The following is a 22886-nucleotide window of genomic DNA, read 5'->3' as shown; positions in this document are numbered from 1 at the left end:
TATTCTGCCTAAAGCATTAAAAAAAAGACAATTTCAAGTTCTATCCTGAAGAATAGATCAATATTGTGATAGGATATTATTTATATGCATACAAGATCTGTTAATACAACTATTCTTGAAATAAACACACCAACAGAGAAAGCCAGAGAGGAGGAAATAGAAGATTTTTATCAAATTTTCCAGTCTGAAATGGATAAAATATGCAATTAAAAGATTAATAATAAAATTTTTTAAAATGTTAATAATAATTGGTGACTAGAATGCAAAATTTGGAAATAATGAAAAAGGGAAAAGATGAACTTGGTGACAGAAAAGGTGCTAGAAATAGAACGATAGAATTTTGTATATTCAGCGATTTACTCATTGCAAATATGTTTCAGTAAACACAAATGACAACATTACAAATGGATGTCACCGGACTGCATAGGAATCTGACTGACTACACCTGTGGAAGGAACTGTCGGAGACGCTCGATAACAAGTCAAAACAAGACTAGGAGCTGACTGTGAAATAGACCTTCAATTACTCATGTAGAGAGGAGGTCCCTCAACCAGGTGGACTAACACAGTGACTGAGAAATGGGCTTGAGTGTGTCAGAGATTGTGAGGATGGCACAGGACAAGACAGGGTGCAGATCTCTTGTTCACAGGGTCACTGTGAGTCATATTCAACATGACGAATACGAAGCACCTAACAACACCATAAAAAGACCTTGAAAGCTGAGGAGACACAAGGTAACCAGCTAGGAACCTTAAAGTTCAAAGAACAATACAGTATCTTGTAACTCCCGGACTCCGAGGTAAAGAAGTCAACAAAATGGAGATACCAACAGAGAAAAAATAACAAATCAAACAGCCTTGTCAGGAAAGAAACATTTTCTTTAATACCTTTTAGGTTTTCAATTTTTTATGTATATTCTTTTATTATAATTTGAGGCTACTAAATCATTCAAACATACTGTTTTATAACATTAATTATAATATCTAAAATGTCCAATCATCCTCTCATTACCTTTCCATTCTCCCAACTGATAAGTGTTTTTAATCTATTTATTAATCTCTACACCCCCTCCCTCTCCTTTCTCATGCTTGTTAAGCATCTACAATGATTCTGTGTATAAACTTTTCTTTATAGTTTCACAATATTGGTTTTATAAATATGATTTCTCTATGACTGATGGCTTGGAAGCAGGAGTGGCATCCACTTCCATAAACAGCTTGCCTCCAGAAACCCTATGAACCTGGAGAAAGGATCAAAGTTATGCACGCAAGTGTTGAGGACTTTCATTCACAGGATTGCTATGAGTTGCCTACAACTCAACAGCACTTAACAACACAGAGAGAGACCAGTTGGCCTAGTGGACCAAAAGTGATGCTACCAAGCCAAAGGTGGGTGACTCTAATCCGCTGCCCTAAGGCCTGGTTTTCATTGCTTTTGTTCAAACAGTCTTCTAGGTCATAGAGCCCTGGTGTGTCCACTTGCCGTACAGAGGTAACTTGTGGTTGCTGTGAAACACTGTGACACTAATGTGTCAAATGCGATAATGATTACCCATGGTGGACAGTGTTTGGAGGTGCTCCCTGATTAAAACAAGCTTGGAAGCAGGAGTGGCATCCACTTCTGTAATAGCTGGCCTCCGGAAACCCCATGAACCTGGAGAAAGGATGAAAGTCACGCACACAAGTGTTGAGGACTTTCGTTCATAGGGTCTCTATGAGTTGCCAACGACTTGATGGCACTTAACAACAACAACAACATCATGACTGATGATGTCAGTCTGGAGACTAAGGTGTGCCTGATATAGGCCATGGTCTTTGCAATTACTTGTTATGCATCACAAAGCTGGACAATGACTAGGGATGATAGAAAGAGAATTGATGCCTTTGAGCTGTGGTGCTGGAGAAGAGAACTGAATATACCATGGGCTGCTATGAGAACAAACAAGTTTGTCCTGGAGAGGGTGAAGCCAGGTTGCTCCTTGGAGGCAAGGATTCTGAAGCTTCGTCTGACATACTTTGGACATGTTGCAAGGCGAGATCAGTCCTTGGAGAGGGATGTCATGCTTGGGAGGGTGGAGGGACACTGCAGGAGAAGACAACCCTCAATGAGATAAACTGATTCAGTGACTAGGGTAATGGGAGTAGGTGTGTCGGAGACAATCAGATTGACACAGGATAGAGCAGGGTTTAGGGCTGTTGTACATAGGGTTGCTATGAGTCAGTCACAGGAAACTCACCGGCACATAACAATAATAACAACAACAACAACATGACTGACTTATTTCACTCAGTACCATGTCATCTAGATTCATCCACATCTATAGTTTCGTGACTTCTTTAACATTCTTTACTCTTGTATAGTACTTCACAGTGCCTTTGTACCATAGTTTCTATAACAACTTGTTCACTGACAGGCATTTGTTTGCATCTCATTGGTATTGTAAATAATAATGCAATGAGCATGACTGTGCATATATTTGTTTGTGCCCCAGGTCTTATATTTTGGGATTTATACCTAGTAGTGGCTTGCTCGATCAAATGGTATTTCCATGTCCAACTTTTTTTTTTCCCATGTCCAACTTTTAAGGAAGTATCAAACAGCTTTCCATATTTCTTGTACCATTTTATATTCCGCCCAGTACTGGATAAGAGTTCTAGATAGTTTTTTTTTTTTTAAAAAAAAAATTAAGGTAAAAATTTTAAACTTAACTTGGACTGCTAAAATGATGACATATTACAGAGAAAGCATGCACATGCAAACCCAAAACCTGTACAAAGGGATGTAACTAAAAGACGACAGATTAATAAAAGTGGAATTTAAAATATGCTCAAGTAACCATAGAAGATAAGCACATCGAGAAATAAAAATCAGAAAACTGACAGAGCAAACCATAAAAATGTAGACATAAGCTCTAACATATCATTAATTAAATGAAAAAGGTATAAATGTACCATTTAAAATAAAGAGATTGGAAGACAGAATTATAAAACATAACAACACAAATGGCCAAGAAGCCCAAAAAAGGCTGTTTGACTTCATTCATCATCTGGGAATCTCAGGCTTCTTTGAATGCACAGTGGTGCATCTGCTGTGGAAAATAATTTGGTACTTCCTCAGAATTTAAACACAGAATTTTCACAAGACTACGTAATTCCAAACCTAGGCATTTTCAAAGAATTATCCACAGGTAGTCACAAATACCTGCAGAGGAATGAAATGCAGTACTATTCCACAATCAAAAGGTGGAACAACCCAACTCTTCTTTAAAAAAAAAAATTATTTTAAATGAGAGTTTACAGAGATTTTGTATTTCCATTTATTCATTGTTGCACATTTTCCTCCCTGACCACCCCTTCCACCATTCCGTTTTTCTCTTTTGGAAAGTAAAAAGAAAAATCTTTCATTTTTATACAATCCACCACCATCCAGTCCACTCCACTACGCAGCTTTCATTCTGGACTCTTGTCATGACAATAATACCTAATTATATATTCCTCCTAAAACAGTTCTCTCCCTCATCTGTTTCAATGCAATATACTTTATTTATCACCTGTAAGTTTCCCCCCAACCCTAATGTTGTGGACTGAGATATTTCACTCAGCATAATATGTAATGCATAATGTATAATATTTAATGAGTTCTTTATTTTTCAATGCCACATATTATTCTATTATGTGAATATACCACAGCTTCTCTATCCAATTCGTTTGTTGATGGACACTTGGGTTGTTTCCAACTTTTTGCTATCGTGAACAAAGCAACAATAAACATAGGTGTGCATATATCTGCTTGGGTGGAAGTTATGGTTGCATTAGGGTATATTCCCAGTAGTGGAATTGCTGGGTCAAATATTTCTTTTTCCAACTTTTTGAGAAAATGCCATACTGCCTTCCATAGTGGTTGCACTATTTTACACTCCCACCAACAGTAAAAAAGGATTCCAGTTTCTCCACAACCTCACCAGCATTTGTTATTTGTTGTTCTGTTAAATTTTGTTATTCTTACTGGGGTGAGATGCTATCTCATAGTTGTTTTGATTTGCATCTCTCTTAGAGCTAGAGATTTTGAACATTTCTTCATGTATTAGCCATCTGAATGTCTTCTTTGGTGAAGTGTCTGTGCCCATTTTTCAGCTGGGTTGTTTATCTTGTTCTGGTGGTCGAGTATTTAATAAATTCTAGATGCAAGTCCCTTATCTGACATATCATCATCAAATATATTTTTTCCCAGTCTGTGGCTTCACTTTTTACCCTGTTGGAGAAGTTTTTGGATGTGCATAGGGATTTCATTCTTTGAAGATTCCATTCATCTGTTTCATCGTTTCCTGGTTGTAGGTTTTCCAGGATGCTTAGAAGACTTTATGTTGTGGATTAGGACTTCTAGAGTTCTTCCAAGTTTTTCTCTAATGAAGTTTATACTCCTTGGTCTTAGTCCTAGGTCCTTGATCCACTTTGAGTTGGTTTTTGTGTAAGGAGTGAGGTGTGGATTTTACTTGAGTTTTCTACAGATAGTTTTCCAATTTTGCCGATACCATTTGTTAAAAAGGCTGTCATTTCCCCACTTAACTGATTTCATCTCCTTGTCAAAAATCAGTTGACCATAGATAGATGGGCCGATTTCTGGTTTCTCAATTCTAGTCCATTGATCTATGTGTCTGTCATTGTACCAGTACCATGCTGTCTTTACCACCATGGGAGTGTAGCAGGATTTGAAATCAGGGAGTGAGATGCCTCCTACCTTATTTCTCTTTTTAAGGATTGCTTTGCATATTTTGGGTCTTTTTCCATTCCCAATGAAACTGGAGATTGCCTTTTTCATCTCGTTAAAGAATGGAATTGGTATTTGTATTGGGATTGCACTGAACATGTAAATTGGCTTTGGTAGTATTTTCATTTTCACAATATTGAGTATTCCTATCCATAAGCAAGGGATATTCTTCCATTTCTGCAGGTCTCTTTTTGTTTCTTGTACTAATATTTTGTAATTTTCTTCGAGTAGATCCTTTGTGCTTCTCATTAGTTTACTCCCAAGTACTTAATCTTGTGATTAGCTATTGTGAAGGGTATTGTTTTTCTTAGTTCCAGTTTTCTATTCTCTTTGTCACTATAGAGAAATCCAATTGATCCAACTATCTTATAATAGATAAATGAATAAACAAAACAATGCATATTCATTCAATAGGATATTATTCGGCAATTTAAAAAATGAAGTTTACATGGGTAAAGTTTATAAATTATAATCCACATTTTACTCAATTTCCCCCAGCATTATTGCAACTGAGTTTGGACATGTATGAGAAAGTTTATTAGACTGTTGACTAAAATATATATATATATACACACACAGACACATAAAGTCTTCATAGGAGCTTATAAAATTATGAACCAATCAATACCAACTATAACAAAAGAAAATAAAAGCTTCAAACCAAGAAACCCTAAAGCTAATAATTAAAGGTTAGTAACAATATGCTAGTTAGGGAGATGCTTGATTCTTAAATGCAAAGGTTTCAAATGTGTCATGTCCCAAACTGAACTCTTGATTTGTTCCCCAACAGAATCTCCTCCATCCACACTCATCTCCTGAAAGTCAGTATTTAGGCAAAGATTTACCACCATTCTCTTCTTATTTTGACACTCCATATGAAATTCATCATTGAATCATGCTGAGTCTTTAAAAAACTCTGTGATAGCTAAGATTCAACTGGAGGGCCTTTTCTTGAACAGGGAATGATGTCCTGCAAGCTTCTCATGTGTGACAGGGTACAGTCCTGTTGGTCTAGCTGAAAATATTTGCATTTTCTTTTTCTTACAGGTTCAGGCTTTCCCAGGTTTTACTGGATATCTAGTACTGGAGCATTGCTAATCCCTTCTATTATGGTCACCCTGCTTTTTTTAAGTCATCAGTATGTTTTTCACCTGAATTACTGCTTTCTAACTGGTTTCCCCATCTCTAACCTTTCCCCCTTATTATTTAATTTTAGCACAATTACCAAAGTGATCCTTTAAAATGCTACTCAGATCACTTAAAATACTGCTAAGTCACTGAGTAAAAAACCAAAGATCTTACATTAATTAATAAGATCACGTGATCAAGAGGAGCAGCCCCTTCCCTTCTTGACTTCTCACACATCATTTCTTTCCCATCTCAGTACCTGTTCATTCTGCTCCCCTCACACTGGCATGTGTATTTTATTTGAACAAATACGATACAGTATCACAGCAGAGTCTGTTTATTAATTTGTCTTTCTGTCGAGAACATGCATTTCCTACATATCTGCATGGCTAACAATGAGAAGAATGGGAATGCTCATGTAAAATCTATACATAGATCACATTGTCCAAACAGAATAAGGGACCACTGCATGGTATAAAATGTAAAAAAAAAATGTTATGTGTCAGGATTATACCATTTATCCATGCCTACTCAATCTGGATGCTGAGCAAATCATTCGAGAAGCTTGACAGCATGAAGAAGGATGTGATACTCTTATTTATTCAACATTGTGTTGGAATTATTTTCTAGGGTTAAACAACAAGAGAAGGAAACAAGAGGCATCCATATGGGTACAGGGATGATAAAAATTGTCACTATATACAGATGATAACTCAACAAAATATCTGTTAGAGCTAGCAGACCAAGTTAGAAGGATGGCAGAACACAAGATTAATATACAAAAGCCAGTGAGATTCCTCTACTGTAACAAAAAACAAAAAACAAAAACAAAAACAGAGATGGAAAATAAGGAAGTAATACCATTAACAATATCCAACAACAAATTGAGATACTTAGGAACTAACATAACTAGAGAAATAAAAAAATCTTTACAAAGAAAACTATAAAGCACTTCCACAGAAAACAATCAAAATGGAAAAATGTTCCCTGTTCATACATAAAAAGATTCAATATAGTGACAATGACAATCCTACCAAAATCAATCTATTAATGCAATTCCAATACAGATACCAATTCATTTTTCAAAGAGATGGAAAAGGCAACTGGCAAGTTTATTTGGAGAGAAAGAGACATTAACTAAGCAAAGAACTTGTGAAAAACAAAAATGAAGTGGGAAGCATTGCACTCCATGACCTCAAAACCTCCTACACAGCTGTAATAACCAAAACAGCACGGTACTGGTTTAATGACAGACCCACAGATCCCTGGAACAAAGTCGAGAACACAGAAATTAACCCATCTTTTATGGTCAACTGATATTTGACAAGAAAAAATACTCTATCAAATGGAAAATTTACAACCTCTTCAACAAATGATGTTGGCAAAATTAGACCACTATCTGCAAAAAGCTGAAGCAGGAAGGATTACCACTTCTCACTGTATACAAAAATCAACTCAAAGTGGATCCATGGGTAAAGCCCAAAACCATAAAGATCATAAGAGATAAAGTGGGACTAGCTTTCAAGGCCTAACCCATGGTATAAATAAGCTGACATATAAAGAAATACACAACCAGGAGAGGATAACATTGATGAATGGGACCTTCTAAAGAGTAAATCCTTGTGTGCATAATAAAACCCTTTTCCAACATAGTTAAAAGAAAACCTATCAACTCGGGGGGGGGGGACACCAAAACATTTGGCAATACCAATTCAGACTGGCAATACCATATCAGACAAGGGTCTCATAATAAAAGTTTACAGAATTCTACAGGGCCTCCAAAATAAAAAGACTGATAACGCAATTACAAAGTGGCCAAAAGACATGGAAAATTTTTTCACTGAGAAATGTATTTATTTGGATGTCACAAGAAGAAGTGCGCAAGGTCACTGGAAATAAGAAAGATGCAAATCAAAACTACAATGAGATAACATCTCATCCCAGTAGCAGTGGTAACGTTTAACAGGACAGCAAGCAATAAATGTTGGAGAGGATGTGGAGATATAGGAATTCTCACATACTACTGCTGGGATTGTAAAATGGTACAACTACTCTGGAAAGCGGTTTGGAATTTCCTTAAAAAGCTGAAAATAGAAATTCCATATGACCCAGCTATTCCACTGCTGGAAATATACCTTGAGTAAATTAGAAATGAGACACAAATGGAGATTTGTACACTAAGGTTCATAGCAGTGTTATTTATCATCACAAGAACATGAAAACAAATGTCCAATCACAATTTGAATGGACTGAGAAAATCTGGTACATTTACATGATGAAATACTATGCAGCATGCAGGGGCAACAATTTTGCTCCACATAACTTGGGAGAGACTAAAGAGCATTATGCTGAATGAATTAATTCAGTCTCATAAAAACAAATACTGCATAAGACCATTATTGTAGAAATAGAAAGATTAACTAGTAAAACGTGTATGAGGATCCAAGGAAGGGAGGGTGGGAACAGAGGGGTGAGGAAAGGAAGGATGTTATCACTGGGTCGCACAATTTGGAAGGTGGAGAAAGGGGGTGCAGAAAGGAAACGTGAAAGATTGGTGGGGATCTGGAAAATCAGTGTAACGGTGGGCATTGTTCAATCATGATTCATTTTAAAGAACATAATGAATGGGAATGATTGAAATACAAGGTATACAAAATTTCTAAGCCAGTATAAAAAGCAATATAAAATAAATATTAATAAAAGGAAGAATGTGGTATTAGGATTGGAGAAATATTCATTAACAATCTATATTATGCAGATATTACAACTCTGACTGCAGAAAAGTACTTACTTGAGTAAGTTTACTGCAGTACTTACTCAAGACTACATCCTTAAATATGGATTACATCTCATCATGAACAAAACAAAATTCCCCACCACTGGACCTATATGCAATATCATTATGTTGGTTGCCTTCAAGCCAAGCATCACTCATAGCGACCCTATGAACAAAAGGCCTGAAGCCCCTCTACAACTATCAACATTTGTCACATTTCATAGTTTCCGGAGGCATGTTTAGGAAGTGGGTGCCACTCCTGCTTCCAAACCTGTCATAGTATGTTATTGTTATTTGCCTTTCAGTTTCCTGCAATGTATAGTGACCCTTTGTACAGCAGCTCTGAACCCTTCCCTGTCCTGAGCTAGTCTCACTAATTCCAAAACACCAAACCCCATTGCTCCAGTCACTGTATCAATCTATTTCATCTGAGATCTCCCTCTCCTGCACTTTCTGCCACCCTTTCAAGCATGATGTCCTTCTCCAAGGACCATTATCTCCTGGCCATGTGCCCAAAGTAAGTGAGGTGAATCTTGAAAATCCTAGCCTCCAAAGAGTCTTGGTTTCACCCTCTCAAAGACAGATCTACTTGTTTTCTTGGCAGGCTATGGTATGTTCAAGACTATTCTCCAGGACCACAACTTGAAGACATCTATTCTTCTGTCATACTTAATCAATGTCCAACTCTCTGAAGCAAAACAGGTAACTGAGAAGATCATGGTCTGGACTAGGCACACCTTTGTCTCTAGACAGACAATGTTGCTCTTCAGCACTCTGGAGAGGTCCATGACAGCATATTTTCCCAATGCAATTCGTCTTTTGGTTTTCTGACTGCTGGTTTAAAAAGTGTTGATTGTGAACCCAAGCAGGCTGTAATTGCTAACAACCTCAATCTCTTCTTCATCTACTATGTTGTTGCCAATTGGCCAAGTGGTGAGAATATTTTTTGTTCTTGACGGTGAGCTTCAATCCACATTGAAGTGACCTTTTGCCGAAAGTGCTTCAGGTCTTCTTCAGTTTCAGCAAGAAGGTAGTGCCATCTGCATACTGTAGGTTGTTAATGAGTCTTCCTCCAATCTTGATGCCACACTCCTCCTCATAAAGCCCTGTTTCCTGAATGATCTGTTCTGTATACAGATTGAAAAGGTAAAGGGACAGGATGCACTTCTTTCCTATTTTGAACCATGTAGTGTGTTTCCTTGTTTTGCTCTGAGGACTGCTTCTTGGTCCAAGTATAGGTTTTGTATCAGCACAATCAAGTGTTCTGGGATTTCCAGAACAAAGGTTAGCCACAATTTATTGTGATCTACAGACAGACATTCTTCTGGTACTCTGCTCTCTTGCCAACATCCATCTGTCATTGGCAAATGTCCCTAGTATACGGCCTGTATTTCTGGTAGTTCTCTATCAATGTATTGTCCAAGTCTTTTCTGGATAATCTTTAGCAGGATTTTGCTAGTGTGTAGTATTAATGCTATTATATGATAATTTCCTCACTTTGTCGGGTCACCTCTTTTTTGGAATGGGAATAAATATGGATCTCTTCCGGTCAGTTGGCCAAGTAGCTGTCTACCAGATTTCTAGGCACAACTTGGTGAACACATCCAGGGCAGAATCTGTTTGCTGAAATATGTCAATTGGTTTTCCGTCAATTCCTGGGGCTTTATTTTTTTGCCAACTCCTTCAAAGCAGTCTGCATTTCCTCCTTCATCACTATTGATTCTTGATCATACGTTGTTTCTTGAAATTCTTCTGTATCAGCCATTCTTTTTGGTACAATAACTTTGTATACTCCTTCCATCTTCTTTCAATGCTTCTTTAATCATTCAACATTCTGTCCATAGCATCCTTAAGCATTACAACTAGTGGTTTGAATTTACTCTTTAGTTCTTTCAGCTTATGAAATGCTGAGCCAATTTAAGCCCTTTTGATTTTCCGACTTCAGCTCCTTGCACATTTCATGATAATATTTTGCCTTGTCTTCCCAAGCAGCCCTTTGAAATCTTCTATTCAGCTCCTTGACTTCTTGATTTCCTCCCTTTGCTTTGGCTTCTTGATGCTCTAGTGCAATATTCAGAGACTCTTCTGACATCCATTTTGGTGTTTTCTTCTTCTTCCTTCTTAGTAATAACTTTTTGCATGCTTCATGAACACTATTCTTGATAACTTCCCACAGCTTAACTGGTCTTCATTCATTAGTGTTCAAGGCCTCAAACCTATTCCTTAGTTGGTTTTTTAATTCATGCAAGATAGACTCAAGGTCAAATTTTTATTCCTGTGGATATGATTTAACCTTCTTTAGTTTAAATTTGAACTTGCATATGAGCAGTTGATGGTCTATTTCACAATCAGCACTTGGCCTTGTTTTCACTGCTGGTATTGAACTTCTCCAACAGTTCTGATCTGATTTCTGTGCATCCCATCAGGTGAAATCCATGTGTATAAGCTGCCTTTATGTTTCTTGTAAATGGCATTTGCTATGAATAAATCATTAATTGTACAGAAGTCTATCATTCTATGGAGAAAAGATTGAAATTGTCAATGACTTTTTTGTTTGTACCCATAATTAAAACTGATGGAGGCAACAATCTGGAAATCAAATATGATGCATTAGGGAAATGTGCAGCCAAGGACTTCTCCAAAGTGCTAAAGATTAAAAATGTCAATTTAGAGACTAAAGGGCTCCTAATTCAATCCCTGGCATTTTTAAGTGCTTCTTATAAATATTGAAAGATGGACAATGAATAAAGAAAACCTAAAAGAATTGATGCTTTTGAATTATGTGTTCCTAAAAAGTACTAAATATTCCATGTACTGTCAAAAGAACAAACAAGACAGTCTTGGTCTTAGAGCAGCACTAAGGGGCCCCTTGGAGGCAACGGCAGTAAACTTCTTCTAACATACTTCAGCCATTTTTTAAAGAAGTGTCAGTTGTTGGTAAAAGATACCATGCACAAGAGATAATTGCGTACTGACTGTAGATGGAAACAAGATAAAGTTGTTGACAGTTTTAATCTTTTCTCCATCCATCACGTTGTTGCCTATCAGTCCAGTGGTAAGAAATTTTGTTTTCTTGCTGTTAAGTCACAATGACTACTGAAGGGTATTGTGTTTGATCTTCTGCAGTAAGTGTTTCAAGTCCTACTCACTTTCAGCAAGCAAGGTTGTGTCACATGTATGCCAAACATTTTTGATGAACCTTCCTCTAATCCTGATGCCACATTCTTCATAGAGTCTAGCTTTTTGAATCATTTGCTCAGCACACAGATTGAGTAGTAAGTATGGAGAAAGGATAAAACCCTGACCCACTCTATTTTTCATTTTAAACCATGTAATTTTCCTTTACTCTGTTTGCACAATAGCCTCTTGGTCTAGGTATAGGTTTCGGGTGAGCACAATGAAGTGTCTGGGATTCCCATTCATCTCAAAATCAGCCATAATTTGTTATGATACAGTCAAATAAATGCTTTTGCATAATCAGCAAAACAAGAACTAGTGAAAGAGAACATGACTCTCATCGTGATGGAGTAACACAATGACTGTAACAATGGGCTCGAACGTGGAACAGATCCTGAGGTTAGAGCAGGACAGGTCTGGGTTCTGATTGGTTGTTCATGGGGTCATGATGACTCACAGTGAACCTGAAACTATCTAAAAACAACTCAACTCCCTTACTATTCTTCAAGGTTTTGCTCCCAAGTCACCTTCTTTGACCATTTAAAATCACAAAACTCCTTAACTTGCACTCCTGACACATTCTCTATATTATTTTTAAGCATTTATCATTTCTCATCTTCTATATCGTATATCTGCTGATGTACTGTTTGAGTTGTTTTTGAATAATCTTCAGAAAGGTCTTGCTTGTGTGTGACATTTTTTATACTGTTTGATAATTTCCACACTCTGTCAGGTCACCCTTTTTTTTTTTTAAATGGGAATAAATATGGCTCTCTTCCAGTCGGCTGGTCAGGTAGTTGTCCTCCAGATTTTTTGGCATTCTTTTTCCTGATATTTATTATACATCCACTTCCTAAACAACTTGCCTCTGGAAACTCTATGAACTTTGATAAATGTCAGTAGTTGTAGAGGGGTTTTAGGCCTTTTGTTCATAGGGTTGCTATGAGTTGTGCTTGACTTGAAGGCAAATCAACAACAATTAACAACACAACAACAAATACATTCCAATGACCATTTTTTTATCTCCTTTCAGACCAAAATGTGAGCTCCTAGAGAGTAAAAACCACTCCTATTTGCTTTACTCCTTGCTGGTATAAAATTTATAGAATATAAAACATGACACATCTTCAAGAATAGTTTTTTGTGCGAATAAAACATTTTTTAAATCTATGAACCTCAAGCATTGAGGCATCATGGGAAACTTACCTGTTACCTGTTTCTTTAGTTTTTCAATTTCTTCTTTTAAGCCTTTTATTTCTAAATCTTTGCTTGCTGTTATTGGCCCATCAACAGTTGAATATTGTAGAGCTTGGACAGTCTGTGTTGACTCTTGAAAAACAATGAAAAAGAAGGAGGAATATGGTAATTAAAAAAATTTAAATATAATAACAATATGTTCTTGTCTAGAGAAAGACTTATGTAATTCTACAGATTAAAAAAATATATTCATTGATAAGAAGTATGTAAAGATATAAAATTAAACATTAAAACTCCATGTCATGCTCAAGATCATGAACTACTAGAGAGATGCAAAATTGTAACAACAATGAGATTCCATTGTAACCCAGCAACAAGCTCAAACTTCAGTAAGTCCCTGAACAACAAATGCTTGTGAGGGTACGGAGAGATCTGCTGCTGAGAACGTAGAAGGGTGCAATCACTGTGGAAAGCACCTTGGCATTTTATTAAAAAGTTAAAACGGAACTATCATTTGAACTCATTTAGAGGTTGTTAAGTGCTGTCGAGTCTTACGTGACTCATAAAGACCCTATGAACGAAAGACCTGCACACTTTCATCCTTTCACCAGGTTCATCGGGTTTCTGGAGGCAAGCTATGGAAGTGGATGTCACTCCTGCTTCCAAGCTTGTTTTAATTGGGGAGCTCCACCAAACACTATCCACCATGGGTAACCATTATCACATATGACACATCAGCGTCACAGTGTTTAGCATCACAGCAACCACAAGTTACCTCTGTACGGCAAGTGGACAGATCAGGCCTATACAGCCTAGAAGAATGTTTGACCAAAAACAATTAAAAACAGGTCCGAGGGCCGTGGATTAAAGTCACCACCTTTGGCTTGGTAGCATCACTTTCTGTCCATAGGCCAACTGATCTCTCCTTATGTTGCTGTTGTTGTTAGGTGCTCTCGAGTTGTAGGCAACTCATAGTGACCCTATGAACGAAAGACCTGGAAACCTGGATAACTTTCATCCTTTCTCCAGGTTCATAAGATTTCTGGAGGCAAGCTATTTCGGAAGTGGATGCCACGCCTGCTTCCAAGTTTGTTTTACTCAGGGAGCTCCACCAAACATTGTCCCCCATGGGTAACCATTATCGCATTTCACACATCAGTGTCACAGTGTTCAGCTTCACAGAAACCATGAGTTACCTCTGAACAGCAAGTGGAATTGGCCCTTCCACAAGTGGAATGACTTGATTTTAAAAAGCCTCAGCTTCCGCCCCAGTCTTTCATTAGCTCCAACGAGAGGTTCCCAGCCCACTATCACCACCAACCCAGAGACCAGAACCGTCTTCCATGGCTCAAGAGAACTGGCCCTTCCACAAGTTGAGTAACTTGATTTAAAAAAGCCTCAGCTTCCACCCCAGATTCTCAATGGCTCCAACGAGAGGTTCCCAGCCCACTCTCACCACCGACCAAGAGGCCAGAACCATCTTCCATGGCACAAGAGAACTGGCCCCCATTAAGAGGTATGTTTCCTAAAAAACAAGACCTGGAACATGAACAGATATATACACACACGTGTACTGTAGCATGATGCACACTAGCACATAAACGGAAACAACTAAAGTGCTCATCAACAAAATAAAGAATAGAGAAATAATGGTACATTCACACAATGGAATGGAAAAAAACAATACTAAAAAAATACGCAAAAAGTCATAAAACACGGTATAATGATCTTAGAGGACATTATGTTGAATGAAAGGAGATAGACACAGAAAGAATAAATGTTGTAGAAATCTGTTGTTGATTGTCGTTGAGTCAAGCAGGACTCATAGCGACCCAATGAACAAAAGGTCTGAAGTTCTATAACTATTCACATTTATCAAAGTTCACAGAGTTTCCAAAGGTATATTGTTTAGGAAGTGGATGCCACTCTTGCTTCCAATCTAGAAGTCTACTATTATAAAAATCTAAAGAAAGGTTTACACACAGATAATCATTTGGATTATCTATCTATCAATCTATCATCTATGTATCAAACCTTTGTCAACCTCAATGTCTCTGACAGACCTAATCCCATTTCTCCAGTCACTGAGTCAATCTATCTCATCTTGGGTCTTAGTCTCTTACACTGTCCCTCCAATATTCCAAGCATGATGCCCTTCTCCAAGTACTGGTCACTCCTGGCCACATGCCCAAAGTATGTGAGATAGAGCTTCAAAATCTTTGCCTCTAGGGAGCAGTTTGCTTTCACCCTCTCCAGGATAGACCTGTACTCTCTCCTGGCAGTTACAGTATGTTCTACTCTCTTCTCCAACACCACAACTCAAAGGCATTCATGCTTCTTCTATCATTCATAGTCATTTTCTAGCTCACTGATGCACAGCAAGTAAATGCGAATACCAGGGGCTGTAGCAGGTGCACTAGAGAGGTCCCTGACAGCAGACTTTCCCAATGGATCTCGTCTTCTGATTTCTGGACTGCTGGTGTCAAAGAGTGTTCACTGTAGAACCAACCAAACTGAAGCTATTAACAATCTCAATCTCTTGACCATCTATCATGAAGCTGTCAGTATGCCCAGTGGTGACAATCTTTGTTTTCTTGATGGTGAGCCTCAATCCATATTGAAGACCAAAGTCCTTGACTTTCTGCAGCAAATGCCTCATGTGCTCCTTAATTTCACAAGCAAAGTTGTGTCATCTGCATAATATAGTTGTTAAGTCTTTCTCCAATCCTGACGTCACATTCCTCTTCATAAAGTCAAGGCTCACAAATAACCTGTTCTGCATATAGACTGAAAAGGTATAGAGATAGGATGCATCCCTGATGCACATCTTTCCTGATCCTGAACTATGCAGTTTTCCCCTGCTCTATTGTTACTTCTGCTTCTTAGTCCAAGTATAGGTTGTGCATGAGCATAATAAAGTGTTCTGAGATTCCCATTTTTCTCAAGATTAGCCACAATTTTTGATCCACACAGTAAGTGCCTTTTCAAAGGCAATGAAACACAGAAAGACATTTCTCTGGTACTCTCTGCTTTTGGTCAAGATCCATCTAACACTCACAATGATGCTCCTCATAACGGCCTCTTCTAAACTCATCTTGTACATCTGGCAGGTCTCTCATGATGTACTGTTTGAGTCATTTTTGGATAATCTTCAGCAAGATCTTGCTTGTGTGTGACCTTTTTTTAAAATATATATTGTCTATTTCCACACTCTGTTGGGACACCGTTTTTTGGAATGGGAATAAATAGGGCTCTCTTCCAGTCAGCTGGTCAAGTAGTCCTCCAGATTTCTTGGCATAACCTGGTAAGTATGCCCAGGCCAGTATTTGTTTGCTAAAATATGTAAATTGTTATTCCATCAATTCCTGGGACTTAATTTTTTTCCCCCCAACTCCTTCAGAGCATCCTGAACTTCCTCCTTCATCACTGTTGCCTCTTGATCATGTGTTTTTTCATGAAATTCTTCTGTGTCAGCCACTGCTTTTTCAGTACAGTGCCTCTTTGTACATAGTACACCCTTTATCTTGTTTTGATGCTTCCTTGGCCAGTCAACATTCTGCTCTCAGTATCTTTAAGTATTGCTACTTGAGACTTAAAGTTGTTCTACAGTTCTATTAGCTTAAGAAATGCTGAGGAAGTTCATTCCTTTTGATTTTCTGACTCCAGCTCCTTGCACATTTCATTATAACTTGTCTTCCTAAGCTGCCCTTTTGAAATCCTCTGTTCAGATCCTTAACTTCTTGATTTCTCTCCTTTTTACTTTGGCTTCTTGGCACTGTAGTATAATATTCAAAGTATCTTCTGAAATCCATCTTGGTCTTTTATTTCCTGTAATGACCTTTTGCACTCTTCACAGATGATATTCTTGATATCCTCCCACAGCTCATCTAGTCTTTGCTCATTAGTATTCAGGGCCTCAAACCTTTTCCTGAGATGGTCTTTAAATTCTGGTGGGATAGACTGAAGGTCAAACTTGGCTTCTTGTGGATCTGATTTGATTTTCTTTACAAGCTTCAGTATAACCTGCGTATGAGTAGTTCATCCTCTGTTCCACAGTAAGCACCTGGCCTAGTTTTCATACCTGATATTAAGTTTCTCCAGCAATTTTTTTCCACAGATGTAATCAATCTGATTCCTGGGTAGACCATAAGGTGAAGTCCAGATGTACAGTATGGAGCCACTGGTGAATTTGGAATTCCACAGAGTTTGTGGCCTCTGGATTAATAGTGCAATTCTTTGGGGGCTATGCTACAAGACCTCCCTTGACCAGCTGCTCTTAAGTAAAAAAACGTTACCTTTCATTATGCCTGTAGGTGTTACACAGACAGTTGAAGACCTAGCAAAAAGGGAATTTTTTTATTCAAGTGTACTCTGCTTCCAGACTATATACATTTTGCCAGAATTTCTTTATTCTTCACTCTTTCCACTGTCTAGAGACCTACAATTTTTGGGACACAGGACTGTTGCAATTTTCAGTCTGTCACCAGAAACACAGATTTTGGAGTTGCATCCCCCATTATCTGCCTTGAGTCAATTCCTTAAAAGCAGTCAACCAGTCTTTCTCTCTGTGCCTCTTACTGGTTATTTCTCTAAAGAACTAATAGTCCGCCCACTTCTTATTATTCAGCATACTTTTGTCCTAACAGTAACTTTAGCAATGTTATAAAAAAACATCGTATGTCAAGTAATTAATGAAAATTTGAATCTAGTACATATCAGAAAGGTTTAACTTAAGGAGAAGAGCAGGCTTTCCAAATTTATGTATAAAACAAAGGAGATGATTTTGGCTTATAAATTTAGTTAAAGCAAAGATTATTAATTTGACCTCTTATATTAAAAAAAATTAACTTTACTGAGCCTAGTAAAGTTGAAGGAAAATCACCAGAACAATTGAAGTTTAAGATAAAAATGTTTAAAATATCCAGAGCTCTGGCTCACTGACTCTGTTCCATCACTTCTGTTTTACTTTTCTGTCCCTTCAACATGTTGGACACTTCTGCATTTAAGTTTTAAGAGTCTGGAATGCCTTTTCATGCATTTCTGTTATTTCCAGTACTGTGGTGGCTGAACTCTGTCTTTCTTGTGATGATTTTTTAAGTTCTTGTTCTTCTTTAGCTATAGCTCCAAATCTTTCTTCCATCTTTTGCATTTTTAGTTTGCAAGTTCCTCCTCAGGGATAAATTTCTTCGGCTCCCTACCTCTAGAGTATGTGTTTTCTTAATGGCTTCCATTGTTTCTTCTATCATTTACACCTTCTTCCCTTTAGCTATTCAACATATATCTTCTGGTTCTCTGCCTCTAGGGTATTCCCTTTATTTGTGGCTTTGATTGTTTCTTCCATAACTTGTCCTTTCTTTTGGTTAGAATACCTCCATATCAACATATATTATCTTCCTTCTTGAATCTGGGTCTCCTTAATTGGGTCTGCAATATTCTCTGACTTTTTGGAGTAGGCTCAATTTGCTTTTCACAGTGTTTGAACCTGCCTGCTCCTTTCTTGAGATTATGTGAAGTTTTTCTTAATAAATGTTTGGTTGGTTCTATGGTGTTTATTCAAACTGTTGGTAGTTCTTATCTTTATGTTATTGATTAGTTGCCAGCTTAAAATGCTGAAACTATGGAGTGAGCCACTCATTCTACTGAAAGTCCTTTCTGGGAAAAATTGTCTTTCCTAAAGACCTTCAGCAACAATAGTAACATACTATGACAGGTTTGGAAGCAGGAGTGGCATCCACTTCCTAAACCACATGCCTCTGGAAACTCTATGACCTTTGATAAATGTCAATAGTTGTAGAGGAGCTTCAGGTCACTATGAGTCGTGTTGGACTTCAAGGCAATCAACAACAACAAGACCTTCAGAGTTCTGATGGCCTACTGGTAAGAATCTGTGCCACAACTCCAAAGACATGCAGTTTGAATCTGCCAGGTGCTCTGCAGGAGAAGGAGGCACAATCTCCTCATGTGATTAACTGCTTCTGAAAAACCTCCTGGAGGGTCAATTATTGGTCAGTTCAGACTCAATGGAACACAACAACAAAGCCCTTCATGTTCTCTCTGATCTGCACTGCAGCCCTGCAGGAATCTCACTTTGATGTAGTCCCCTCTCCTAAACACGATTGTCCTCCTTTGTCTATGGAGTGCCTGAGTGGTGTGAGAATAGATGCTCCACTCCAGCCATTTCTGTCCAGGGGGGTTTCAAGTCTGCTCTCCCTGTCTCATCTCATTGTGCCAGTTAAGAAAGTCATTTTTAGCTCTCTGTCCCAAACTCTCTTGTCCTGTTTAGATCGTAGGATAGCCCTACAGCTGCAGAGTCAAGGATCCCCAAATTGAAGGACCTTCCCCAAGGAAATTTCAGTCCCCTCATTCCCCACAAGTGCTTGAAAGTGCTAGCTCTGGAAGTGTCTCACCTGATGGCGCTTTCTCTCTCTTATCCTCCTTTGTCTCTGGAGTGGCATGAGATCAGGAGTGGCAACTTAAGCAGTTTGTGTGCAAGTGGGCATCAAATCAACTCTATTTCTCACAGAAATCTGAGAAACTCTTTCCATGACAAGGATGCCCACTGTTACCACTTCTACTCAGTACTGTATCAGAAGTGCTTGCTGGCATAACAGGACAAGAGAAGAAAATAAAAGGCATCCAGATCGGCAAAGATATGGTTAAACTGTTGCTATATGCAGTTAACATGATAGTGTACAAAGAAAACCCCAAGTATTCAACAACAACAAAATAATAACCTGTTAGTGCTAGTAGGCCAATTTAGTAGAGTGGCAGGATACAAGACCAATATACAAAAGCCAGTGGGGTTCCTTTACAGTAACAAAGAGAACTCAAAGAAGGAAACTAAGAAAGCAATACCATTTACAATAGCCAACCACAAATTGAGACACTTGGGAGTGAACTTAACTAGAGACACAAAAAACTTGTACAAAGAAAACTATAGAACATTTCTGCAAGACACAATAAAAGATCTATATAAATGGACAAAAAATTTCCCTCTTCAAGGATTGGAAGGCTCAATATAGTGAAAATTATAATCCTATCAAAATCAATCTGCATGTTCAATTCAATCTCAATAGAGATGCCAAATTCATTTTTTAAGGAGATTGAAAGGGCAACTGTCAAGTTTACTAGGTGAGGAAAAAGACCCCAAATAAGCAAAGCATTTCTGAAAAACAAAACTGAAGTAGGAGGCATAGCACTCTCTAACCTCAAAACCTTCTACATGGTGGTAGTAACAAAGCAGCGTGGTACTGGTACAAATACAGGCACATAAATCAATGGGACAGAATTGTGAACCCAGAAATGGACCTATCTATCTATGGTCAACTGATACTAGACAAAGAAATAAAACCTATCAAATGGGTATAACCTTTTCAACAAATAGTGCTGGCAAAAGTGAAATGATAACTGTAGAAATCTGAAACAGGATCCACATGTCACATCACACGCAAAAATCAACTCAAGGTGGATCAGAGACCTGGGAGGAAAGCCCAAAACCATAAAGTTCATAAGAGACAAATGGCAATCAAGCTTAGATCACCTAGTCTATGGCATAAAGAAACGCCAAATATAGCCAGAAATGCACAATTTGGAGAGAACATTATTGATGAATTGAACTTTCTAAAGATTAAATCTCTGTGTTCATAAAAACCTTTTTATAACAGGGTGAAAATAAAATCTACCAACTGGGAAAAACATTTGCTAATACTACCTCAGACAAGGGTCTCATAAGAAAAGTTTACAGAATACTCCTGGGGCTCCAGAAGAAAAAGACTGAGAACCCCAATTACAAAAATGGGCAAAAGATATGGAAAGACTTTCCACAGAGGAAGACATTCAGTTAGCCAACAGACACATACAGAAATAAATGATCAAAATTCCTGACAATAAGAGAAATGCAAATCAAAACCACAATGAGATACCATCTCACCCCAGTAGCAAAGATCCAGCTACACCACTACAAGGAATATACTTTGAGGAAATCAGAACTAAGAAACAAATAAAGGTCTGTATATCAATATTCATAGTAATGTTATTTACCATCACAAGAACATAGAAATGGCCCAAATGTCCAACCACAACAGAATGGACTGAAAAATTGTGGTATATTTTACATAATGGAGTATTATATAGCATTCAGGATTAATGATTAAAAAAAATACTACATAACTTGGGTGAGACTGGCGAGCATTATGCTGAGTGAACTAATTTAACATCATAAGGGCAAATGCTGCATAAGAGTATTACTGTAAAAATAGAAGGGTAACTAATAAAAATGATATGGGAATCCAAGGAAGGAAGGAGTGGGAGCAGAGGGGCTATGATGGATAGGGGGAAATCACAGGGCTGCACAATTTGTTGGGTTGGGGGAGGGGATAAAGGAAAGGCGAAAGATCCAATAGATACCCCAGAAGACAGGGTAATTATAGGCATAGCTCAAGATGATTAATTTTATAATATAATGCATGGGAATGATTCTATGAAACACACTGCTAATGAAGAATAGTGTGAAACACAATGCATATGAACCTTGTAAGCAAACAAATATAAAATAAAAATTTTAGAAATCTCCAGAAACAAGAAAAAGAGATATTATTACAGTCACAGATGCAAGATTAGTTGATTCTCAAGAAAGACAATGAATGAAAACAACTATGAATTATCATTTCATTCCAGTAACAAAAGCAAAGTTCAACAGAGCAGCAAACAACAAATGCTGGCAAGGTTGTGGAGAGATCGGAACCCTTATTCACTTCTCGGGGGAGTGTAAAATGGAGCAACCACTATGGAAGGTGGTCTGGCACATTCTCAAAAAGATGGAATAGAAATACCATTTGATCCAGAAATTCCACAACTAGGAATATACCCTAAACAAACTAGCGCTACCATCCAAACAGACAGGTGCACACTCGTGTTTACTGCTGTGTTATCCACAATAGCAGAGACGGAAACAACTCAAGTGCTCATCAAGAAATGAATGGATAGAAAAACTATGGTATATCCACACAATGGAATATTACACAGTACTGAAAAGCAAGGAATTAATAAAATATTATATAACATGTGTGATCCTGGAGGCCATTATGCTAAGTGAAATATCTCAGTCACAAAAGGACAAATACTGCTTAATGCCACTGTTACAAAACAAGACTGACATGGAGGTTGGGGGGAACTACCAAAAGAAGGGATAAATAATGAACACTGCATTGGAACAGATGAAGGAAAATAAATGCTTAAAGGGAATATATGATTAGGCATTATTTGTATGACAAACATTCCAGAAAAACTGCAAAGCAAAATGGACCGGGGGAGAAGTGAGGGAGAGGGAGGAAATTATGCTGCAACGAATGAATATTTTTTCTTTTTAAAAGTGAACTGGGAGGTAGGTGGGAAAATGTGCAACAATAAATGAATCAAAATCCTACTTTTCTGTAAACTTTTATTAAGACACAATTAAAATAATAAAAACTTCAAAAAAAGAAAGAAAAAAGGAAATACAATGAATGGAAAGATGACAACAAAATAATAGCTGTAGAAAACAGAAAGGAAAAAATGCCAATTTTGAATTATAACTCAGCAAAAATATCCTTCAAAATGGAAAGCAAAATAAAGGCATTTTAGACAAAAAAATGAACCATTATGTCACAACACATGCACATTAAAATAAATAGTAAAGGAAAGTTTTCAGGTTGAAGAAAAATTATGCCAAGTGTAAACATGGATCTCTAGGAAGAAATGAGCAAAAACAGGGTGCGATTGGCACAGGACAGAGAGGAGTTTAGGGCAAGCGACTCGACGGCACATAACACAACAACAACATATGGAAGGGCGTACACCAGGG

At 37.7% G+C, this 22886-nt stretch overlaps 1 protein-coding gene across 4 annotated transcripts in view; it reads right to left on the bottom strand.

Annotated features, from left to right (window-relative positions):
• The window catches only part of CDC42BPA (CDC42 binding protein kinase alpha (DMPK-like)), a 418998-nt gene that overhangs the window by 147247 nt on the left and 248865 nt on the right, over nucleotides 1-22886 (bottom strand). For all 4 annotated transcript variants that reach the window (XM_006897745.1, XM_006897747.1, XM_006897744.1 and 1 more), the window contains exon 11: nucleotides 13055-13177. In XM_006897745.1, the coding sequence (XP_006897807.1) occupies nucleotides 13055-13177 (123 nt within the window). The remainder of the gene's footprint in view (nucleotides 1-13054; nucleotides 13178-22886) is intronic.

The sequence above is a fragment of the Elephantulus edwardii genome, unplaced genomic scaffold (assembly GCF_000299155.1).
Source record: "Elephantulus edwardii isolate Elephantulus edwardi_28Jun2011 unplaced genomic scaffold, EleEdw1.0 scaffold00214, whole genome shotgun sequence".
Lineage (NCBI taxonomy): Eukaryota > Metazoa > Chordata > Mammalia > Macroscelidea > Macroscelididae > Elephantulus > Elephantulus edwardii.
This window is presented reverse-complemented; position numbering and strand designations above follow the sequence as displayed.